The 10,426-nt window shown below is 42.6% G+C and overlaps 1 protein-coding gene across 2 annotated transcripts in view; it reads right to left on the bottom strand.

Annotated features, from left to right (window-relative positions):
• Nucleotides 1-10,019, bottom strand: part of LOC112143426 (mannosyl-oligosaccharide 1,2-alpha-mannosidase IC) — a 226,306-nt gene extending 216,287 nt beyond the window's left edge. Inside the window, exons 1-2 of one of the 2 annotated variants that reach the window (XM_036215958.1) lie at nucleotides 9,959-10,019; nucleotides 8,342-8,713 (exon numbers count right to left, since the gene is read on the bottom strand). In XM_036215958.1, the coding sequence (XP_036071851.1) occupies nucleotides 8,342-8,713; nucleotides 9,959-9,997 (411 nt within the window). In that variant the 5' untranslated portion in view covers nucleotides 9,998-10,019. Of the gene's footprint in view, nucleotides 1-8,341; nucleotides 9,870-9,958 lie in introns of those variants that run through there. The other variant, XM_024267380.2, reaches the window with a different exon arrangement.
• Nucleotides 10,020-10,426: the final 407 nt, after the last annotated feature.

Below are 10,426 nucleotides of genomic sequence, written 5' to 3'. Positions count from 1 at the left end.
TAAACCTGCTGGATGAAGAACTTCCTATTAACCTTCTAGAAATTTAAACAGATGTAGAGCGAGGCCACAAATGCTTCACTAAAAAAAAAGAGCAGATGTGAACAGAAATACCAAATAAAACCATTTAAAACCCAAATATAAAAACCCGAAATCGGTTAAAATAATTTATTTCAACTCAAAAGAAATGATCCAGATTGCAGTCATCACTTCCCCTTAGCAAAGAAAACAAAAATATGAAATGTTTTAAAGGAGACTCTGTTTTAGTTGAAGAAACATTAAGAAATGGCTTTTCAAGATAAAAACTTCAAAATTTGACAAACATCAAAATGATTGAACAAAGTTATTTTGTATCTGTGAGAAAATTGAGCAAACATGAGACGTCCACAGCTTGTTGTGTGGCAGAGAAGCTCTGCATCAATGCCAAGCAGCACTGAGCAGCCGATGATATCCGCCTCTGCTGCCATCGACTTGCACAATAAATCAATATCTAGCGGGCCTGGCGGCTCACTCCTTCACATAAACACAGCAAAGACAGCGATGGGCTCACACTCCAAACACCAGCAGCTGACATTTGCACGGCAACGCACGGAGCTTGGAAAAAAAAAAAAACACAAACGTTCCAGCTCTTGGGGAACACCGGGGAGGAGTTCGCCTTTTCTGCACACTTTTGCTCATCTTCCTTTTCTTTCTTCCCTCTCAACAGGAAGCCATTTCCCAGAGTTCCTGAAGGTTGTTTGGCTCACCTGATTCAGAGCAGCAGCAGCAGGAGGACGAGGGGTGGAGGGAGGTCACGGCGCCCTCAGCCAGCCAGCAGGGGCCAGTTTAATAGCTGCATTTTACTTTTATTTTGGTCGTTACAGCTGGTAAGGGGTTTCCGATGGAACTGCAAGAACACCCTTCTGCTGAGGGTTTGTGTTCAATTTAGATAAATTCCACTGCAGTCTCTCTCTCTCCATCCTACATTCAAACTCATTTGGTGCCGACAAGGATGCGTTCCTCTCTTCTGGATTGACTGGACCGGTGTTTGGACCGCTTGGACCGAACACACCAGGAACACAGTGTGAGGGGTTCAGTTGTAACTTCGGTTCACATTCGCTTTGTGCGACTCTGCAGACTAACTCAGCTGCCAGTTGCTTGTTAACTTTTAACGCTTTGTTTGCAGAGTGAAGCTCTTTGTGAAACTTAAAGACTTTGGCACCATGTTTGCTCATGCAGTCTGGGCCAGAGTTTAATTCCTCTCCCTCACTGGCTTTGACACGAGTTCTGCTGCTTTTTCATGGTTTTTGGTTTGGTTAGACGGGGATTAAAAAAGTTCTCACCTATTTTTTTCTAGCTATTTCTGCATAAAACCAATATGTCAACAAATCCAGCTCAAATCTGGTTAAACTTGTGTAAGAAACTCCCTAAGTTATAAACTTTGGCCATAAAGACGGTGCGTAGAGTTAATTTACTCACTTTAATGAAGTTCATTTCCAACTGTCTTTACAAATCAAACCTCGTAAGATGGAAACAGAAAGCTCTCGCCGAGAATGACAAACATTCTCTGCAAAGTGAACGTTTTCTTGTGTTTTTAACATTTTCTTGTTGCATTTTTCTGATGGAGATAAAGCTTAAAACTGGCTTTGAGTATTTTATTTGTTTAAGTTGTTGTGAATAAAAAACAAATGCATCCTATTTGTAAAATTCGCAACATCAATCAAACTCTATACTCGATTTTAGTTAATCACCATATTTAATGAATCAAATGTGACATAAATGAGTCTGTTTTTTTAATAAAAGCATTTCATTATTTCTTAAATAAGTTTAAAAAAAAATCTGTGGGATTTTATTTGTCCACAATTTAAGCTTGAAATAAGCCAGATCAAACAACATAAAAACACACTAGATGGGCCTCAAGCTCCCTGATCTGCCTTGGAACAGGAAGGGGGGCGGGGTTGCTTCACGTCAATGGCCCCCCCCACAACTCAGTAGTGATGAGTCATGCTCTAAAGCATTTATTCTAAGAATCACATCCTGGTAGAGAGAAGAGTTGACTCTTAATTGATGGGAGCTGATTCTTTACTTTTTTGCTGCGTGCGTCAGGGACGTCGAGTTTCAATGTTAAGTTAACGGTACAGACGTCATCTACGATTTGAGCGGGGGGCGTGGCACGTCGGTCTGGCAGCTGCGATATATAATATCTGAACATTGGTGAGATTGTCACATCGTCTCAACTAATCAGGGACTCGGCTATGAATGGAGTACATGGAGGATCAATCCAGTTGTTCTCATTCTGAACTTCCATTCATTTTCTTATAAATGTCCCTTTTGGGGCTGCCTGTCATTTTATCATTTAAAAACAATAAATGAAAAGCTTAAGTAACAAAAAAAATCTAAACCAAAGAACTAGCATGCGAACATTTGATTCAATATTTATTGAATATTTAACTAATTACATAAGTTAGTAGGGGTGTGTATTGGCAAGAGTCTAGCAATACAATAAGTATCACGATACCTGTGTCACGATACAATAAGTATCCCGATATATACCCCAGAAAAGTACCAAATGATATTTCATAATTCTTTTAATTATGGTTTAAGAATTATTTGATTATCAATAAATTTTTTGCAAAAGCACAGTTTAAAATACATATTATTTAATGATCAGGACATTAGGTAATGTAACTGTATCTCAAACAAATTCATAGTCGTTATATTTTGGTACTTTAGGAAACCTTTGAGTGGAAAACAAAACTAAGACTGAACTACATATTTGTTTTCAAATAATTAAACATCGCCTTGGCAGTATTTTATCCAATAAAGATAAAGCATTGCGATATTTCACTGGATCGATATTTTCTTACACCCTGGCAGGTTAGTAAAAAATGCACAAAATTCTGGTAATTCCACAGTTTCCTGTGTGTACTACACATTAAAGCATGTTTAACATGAAAACTGTTAGTTTTTGCAAAGTTATGGTAAAATAAAGGCCCACAAAAAATCATTTGTAAAGAATCGAGAATCGGCTCCAGAGAAAGAATCGAAGTGTCCATCACTATAACTCAAAGGAAATTTTACTGAACTCATAGTGAACGATTTTGGCAAAAAATGTCATAGTTATAATTCACTGGGAATGTTTTTAAAATAGATTAAAAAAGACTCAGAGTGAGACTTTAATCATGTCAACAGTTATTGTTGGCAAGCAGAAAATGCAAATCTTATCTAGCAACAAACAGCTGAAAACGAGGACATTTTAGACAAAAAGTTCTGACTTTTTTAACAGTAATGAAGCTTTACGGCCTTCAGACGACTCATATGTTCACATGAATACATGTCCGTCTCTGCTCTCTTCTTAGTGAAGCTCTCATTGTTAGTTTGTAGATAAAACAACACCTCTAGCTTCTGTTTAGGGGTGACTCGTGAACTGATGAGCTTAACAGAACCGCCACATCAATGCGTCACAAACGTGTCTGATCATTTGCCAATGAGCAGCTTATTAAAATGATTGTGCAGCACAATCATCTAAGATAACTCATCAATCAGACGCTGAGGAATTTTTATTAATTTTTTAAAGCTATGGCGTCCTAATTGCACATCAGGCTTTAAACTTGGGTTGCCATGGTGACACAGCTCTATAAGAAGTGGACCAGCTTCATGACCCCTAAAAAAAAATCAAGAGCTGGCGCCTGAAATTGCCTGACTTCTTGGTCCAAACCCCTGGTGGGCTCAGAAATGGTTGAAAACAGTCAACACTCCACACTGTAGCCATCATCTGTCGCGATCATTTTTAAGGTTTTGACCAGCAGAGAGCAAACAGAACAAACTGGAGGAAGAAAACGCTCGGCTGTCGGCTCCATCTCCTCCCTGCATTACCTTTGCTCCCATCATGTGTTAGAGGCCACATCACAGAGCCTTTCAACGTCCCCGAGCAGCCACGCTCGTTTGATTGCACCAGCATATCTGTTAAACATTTATCAGACAAAAAGAGGATGCCAATCTCAGGCGTGTGCAGCTCCGGCTCTTTAATGCGCACTCCCCATTTGATGCATGCGATGTGCAGCAGAGGGGAGAGATCTGGAGACTCAGCCCTCCAAGCAGCACAGCTCCCATCGTTCACTGATGTCCTCTTTTGCTCTGAAATTGATGTTGTGCCCTTCTACACCACTCCAACTTATAGCCTTAAAAACATCAGCAAAAAAGAAAAAATGAGAAGACACACTCTTCTTGGCTCCAGGCATGCATTATTGTGGTGCAGTTCCCACCATCCAACGTCCTATGCCAAAGCCATTGAGGCAGCAGCAGAGGCAAGCAGGCGACACAGACGGCAGCAACATCACAGGATTACAAATGGGAGGCAGGAAGGAAAATTACTCTAATTTTCATCCCGCTGTGGACTTTGGTGGAGAGCGATTTAAGCAGGAGGAGTTTCTGGAAAAGGTATCCAGCACCTAGGCAACTCTGGCACGGTTTGCTGGTATCTCGAGGGCTGCTTTTTAACATTTGTTATTTGTGATCGGGCAGTCATTGTCCTCTGTTTCACCCTGTCTTGGCAGTGGATGCACACACAGAGAGAGAAGGTGGGGAGTCTACTTTCTTGTTGTTGGCATTTGAGGAAAAACTATGGCCATTCACGGCTTTGGCATTGAGGCTCTCAATGGACCAGACCTTATTTGTTGGCTTTGGGAGAGGGGGGGGGCTCGCTCTGCATTCCAGTGAAAGAAAACAGGCTGTTTTCACAGAGCTGCTTTGGCGTCCAAAAACACAGACTACAAAGGAGAAGGGGAAAAAAAGAGAAATATACTGTATTTTTCTGGTATAAGTTGCATGTTTTACATAGTTTAGCCAGGAGTGTAACTTATGCTCAGGAGTGACTTGTGTGATTTAAAAAAATGAAATATTGGCTCATATATTCGTTTCTTTCCCCACTAAGAACCAGTTTCTACTAGCAGTTGTTTCCCATTAATAACCACTAGAGGGCACTGTACATGTGTATCAGTATTTACTACAGACAGCAACGCAAAAGAAGAAGCGCCGACCAAACCAACGTATTCCCATCCTAATTCCTTAAAACTATATAGTGCAGGACTATCTAGTGCCTTGGATTTTAAAAGCAATTCAGACACCATGCTCACTACTTTGTTTTTTTTTGTTTGTTTTTTTTAAACGGCAAAATTGACATAATCAATTTCATTAAGTGAAAATCTAATCAATACAAGCACATTATGTAACATCTTTTTATGAGTTCACTGTGTTCTGATGATGAAAAATTATCGTTTATTTAAAAAAATTACATATTTTATTCACAAAAATGTTTAAGACACGATGCATTGTGGTCTATATTTGCCAATGTTGCGTTGACTGGGAAAATTCTAGGGCACTATTTTGAAATTGTAGATTCGGACACCCCTACAAAATGCCAAACACTATAGAGGGCACTGTACGGAGCAAAGTAGTAAACGGACACAGCCATGAAGAATCTGAATGTTCTCCCCGCTGTCTTTTATGACGTTTTCTTATTTGCATTAAGTCACTATTAATCTTGTTTTTGTTTTTCCTTCTACGGTTTATTACAGAATAGCCAGTCATCAAACTGGGTTACAGAGACACAGAAGTACCGCTGAAAGCTTCATCATTCAGACGCAACTCCTGCAGTAGAAAGTAAAAATAGTTTTAAAAAAAAATAAAAAGACTGAATGATTTCACAAAGCCAGACATGAAGACATGCTTACCGATACTTTTGTAGAGCTTCTCAAAATAAACCTGGGGTGTCAGATGATCACGTAATCTAGAACTATTGTCGTGTTCTCAGTTAAAATAACAATGGTCCAACTATTTACTTACATGAACGATTTATTTCATCTCAGCTTAAAATTGTCGTTTTTTGCTGTGATGTCATCAATGTGCAACGTTGTAGTTCTAAACAAAATTACCCAAAATGCCACAATTGTTACCTATTATGTAAGGGATAAAGCCCACTCAGGTGTTCGTTATCATAAATTAATGCATTGGATAGTAAACTGAAGATTAAGGCCCAATCCGAATTCTTCCCTTCCCCTTAGTTTGAAGTGGCAGTTGAAGTTGAAGTCCTGTCCCGAATTATTCTTTTTTAAGTTTCACACTCCAAACGGAGGGGTCCAAAATCCACCGACGCGAGAGTAAACCGCGTCGTGCTGAGAAGCGCTTTTCTTCACGTGGCTGCGCTCTGAACCACAGAAGTTTACATTTAAATGTAAGTAATGACTTCTGGTTGTAGCATGACCGCTTAAAAGCTATAAAACAGCCGTTATTATGTATAGTCAAGCGCTAGGAGCTCCGTGCTAAAGCTAGCGGACCGGCGATTATTGATTATGTCATCGAGCAAAAGTGATGTCCAAAATACTAGACACTATTTTTTCATAACCCTCCGTTTGGAGGGCTAAATGAAGGGGAAGGGCTAAGGGGTAGGGAGAAGGGAAGAATTATGATTGGGCCTACGATATGCCAACATTATTTATGGGAAATGGTGAATACTTGGAGACTGTAACGCTTTTCTTTTTCAAGGCCCAAAGCTCTTTACAGTCCGACCCATTCACGCTAGTGCTGGGCGATATGACGATACATATCGTGTGGATGATACAAAAGAGTTAATTTGTCTTCTATCGTTATCATTTATTTTTATTGTGGAACTTTAGTGCAAAAATGTGCTTTCCTACTAAGAAACTTGAAACTGTTGTGCACTTTAAAAACATTTTCGTCCATTTTTTGAAGAGTATATTGTTATTGTGTTATAAATGATGTTCAATGACACTTTGATCAACTTGAAATTACAACAATTGTGGTAAAAATAAGAAGTTGTGTTTCTCTGATTTGTTTTGAAGCGCACTTTTCTCTTAAAAGTGTGACTTACTTTTATTTCAGAGCAACTTATAGTCCTAAAAACCAAAAGACAATGGAGGAACGACTTCATGGTTTCTCATCAGTAGTAGCAAAGGTTCGCCTGTTTCACCAGGTTTGCCTGCATAGTTTTAGAACCAACACAAAGAATGACAAAAACAGCAGCAAAGTAGCAGGTCAGACAGAAAGGACTGGGTGAGCATTTGCATTACTTATGAGTAGTAGAGGAATAAGGAGGGGCGGAAAACTTTTCCAGAATTTTGCAGAGCTCAGCTGAAAATTCGAGGTGAGCAAAGTCCCGCTGACATTCACGGAAAGAGCATCAAGCAGACGAACCATGAGTCAGTGGAGCTCAGAGCACAGAGGGGGGGGCAAATGACCCCACGTCCTTTGACACCTCAGTCAGTGTGCGGCGCATCACCTTTGGGTATGAGGCGTGTGGAGCGGCGCGAGAGGATGACACCCGGCTGGAAGTGAGACTGACAACAGGACTTATCCGTGTCACACGCCGTGGCTGAAACCCATCTGCAACAGGCCTGCCAGCTATACTAGCCTTATCACACTCCCAACCCACCCAATCCCACTCCTCGCTGCCTGATTTGCCTTGAGTGGGTACAGATGTGTGATCCACAAACTCTCCCACTCCAGAGCTCTTATTGGTGCCACGGGGCTCAATAAAAGCTTGCACGCCGCAGCTTGGAGAGCTGATGCAGAGAGGCAGAGAATGCGGTGACATATCTGCAGGCGGCAGAGTGAGGACGACTGAGGTGATACTGTGGAAATACCCCTTTAACCCCGGAGCTCCAGTGTACAATTTTTTAATTGTTAACACGATCAATGTAATTCCAGTAGATTCTGAAGGAGAAAAGCAGCGCTTTTCTCCTTCAGAATCTACTGGAATTACATTGATCGTGTCACCCATTTAAAACTTACAGTATGTCAAAGATTTTGTGTTTAAGCGTGAGGTGTTAAAGGGTGATCCTCAACAAAAAAATAAGCACTTATTTGATTTTTTTCATGTTAAAGATAACACTATTCTTCCAACCAGCAGAAAAGTCCCAATCTGACAGCAGCTCAGCCTTATAGGATTTTTCCAGTATCATCAGGGCCAGCAAAGTCTTCAGTGAAGGCCTAAAATTATCTGGGAAATCTCCTGGACTTCAATAAGTTGCTGTTAATAAAAATGCTTATTTTCAAGTTTCGTGAAAATGATGCTTGTTGCAGCTTTTATTGCAGTGGGAGGAGACTTGCACGTGCACTTTGTTTTCACAATTCTAGTGAATTTAAAATGATCGATTTATGGTGGAATTGCTCCCCAAAATAATATTAATATATAACAGGATTGTGTTAGAAACATAAAATAGTTCATATTTGTGAAACGCATTGGATTTTTTCAAAATAAGAGTTGTGTTTCAGAATAAAAGCATTCTTTTTTTAGGCACCTAAGAGATAAAAAAAAAAGATTAAAAAACAGCAGGAGCATCCTCACCTCTTTGACTTTCTCCCTCCGCTCGTTGGTTTGGGGGTCTGCCGGTTTGCCATTGTCCCTCCCCAGCGGTGGCTTCAGCAGACACCTGTGGAACTTCTTGAAATTAAAAGTATCCGAGTCGGCCTGGCGGTCAGCGGAGGTCACCCTCTCCGACGCGGACTCCGCCGCTTTGGACCTGGATACAGTCAGCTCCTCCTGCGCTCTGCCTCCGTCTGCGTCCTCGTGGGGCGCAGGGGGTTTGCGGATCACTTTGGGTTTGGTGCCCGCGTCCCCTTTGGCAGGAGTCAAGCCCCGCTGCTCCTGCTCCTTGGGTCTCTTCACGGTGACATCGTTCTCGGACCTGGAGCCGACCGTGACGGGCTGGATCTCCGTCTTGGAGAGGAAAATGCGCTTCAGTCTGACGGAGTCGGGCAGAAAGAAGAGGGCTCCAAAGCACAGGGTGACCAAACCGGAGAGGAAGAGGAGAAAAACGAATTTCTGGGACAGGCGCAGACCCATGCCCGATGCCGAGACACCGGGCAACTTTCGGAAAACCATTGAAAGTTTGCTGGAGACGCTGCCTCCGCGCGGCTCGGACTCTCTCTGCGCCACTGAGCTGCTGCCTTGCGTAAAGAAACCAAACCCACCCCCGTGACAGTCGCGGGGAAACGCACGCAGCCAGTCAGATCCGTCTTTATCGCGCTATTGAGCGGATAAACAAAGGTTAGGCCTCCCCACGTTTAAAAACCAAGTCCCTCTTATGGCGATCATCATCATCAGCATCATCAGGGAAGATGATCGGGGCTTCAAAACATGATTATGATGATCTCAGTGACAAAGTTGCGCGTTTCCATCCTCAAGAACGGAGCGCGCGGCGTGGAGCGGACAGCACAGCATCCCGGATGACCAGCCCGCATCCCGGCTTCAAACGCAGCCCTGCCGTTTCCGCCTCTGTCCCGTACAGCTGCTGGACGGGAGCGCGCGCATGTCTCCGGTCTGTCAACTGCCTCCTCCTCCTCCTCCTCCTGGCTGCCGTCAACACGCCGGGCGAAACAAATCGTGAAAGACGGCGGAGGGCTTTTTTTGTCCCACGCGAACTTCTCCTAAGCCCCGACGCAAAGCCGCGGAAGAAATAGATCCAACATCCAATCCGGCAGCTCCCTACAAAAGCGGAGACACGCCGCCACCTCCTCCGCTGCTGCTGCTGCTGCTGCTGCTGCGGTGCGCACCGTGTCTGTGTGGCGCGGACGTCCGCCTGCGCAGAAAGCGAGAGGAGAGAGGGCTGTGAACGCTACATATAATGCAGGCAGGGTGAGGAAGAGGAGGAGGAGGAGGATGAGGATGAGGAGGGGGGGACACACGAAAGGGTCCGCGCTTCCGACAATCCAGTGAGCTGGTCGGGCTGCTTGATGGATATTCACAGCAGCTTATCAAAGCGCAGAGAAGCAGCTCGCTTTCAAAGGAAAAGGTCTGAGTGGTTGAGATGCCATCTGCACCTCCGAGAGAGAGAGAGAGAGAAACCCCGCATCCCTTCACGCGCCAAAACGTGTGAAATACTAACCCAGATAACCACCCGAACAGTCCAACCAATCAGAACGAGGCTGCATTTCTTCTTTAAGTCTGAATATGTATATTTACCTTCTGCAAACAGCAGGGGAAACCCCCGAGGAGTAACATTCATCCTTTAATGTTAGTTTGAGATCCCCTGATGAAGAACACCTGCTCGTGCGTCTGACGTCAGCGCGTTGAATTCATTTACCTGAATGACAGATTTCACCTGGGAATTTTTTATTCACTTTATTTTTTATTGTATTTAGAGAATACAAACATAAAAATACAGTTAAGAAATAACAATTGAAAAATGAACTTTTTACTGTGGCCAACAGTCAGTGGGATAGGCTCCAGCAACCCCGTGACCCGGTGGAGCTAGAACACTACATAAAGTGGGGCAAATAAAAAGATCAAAATATATATTTCAAGAAGTTACACTATTTTTATTTATATTAATACAACAGTTCTGCTAGCTGACAATAATAGTAACACGATCCACTCGGCTTTTGTCGTCATGTTGTGACTTTTGCATTTCGGTGACTGTAATTTTGCCTC

Source organism: Oryzias melastigma, linkage group LG16 (genome assembly GCF_002922805.2).
Source record: "Oryzias melastigma strain HK-1 linkage group LG16, ASM292280v2, whole genome shotgun sequence".
Lineage (NCBI taxonomy): Eukaryota > Metazoa > Chordata > Actinopteri > Beloniformes > Adrianichthyidae > Oryzias > Oryzias melastigma.
This window is presented reverse-complemented; position numbering and strand designations above follow the sequence as displayed.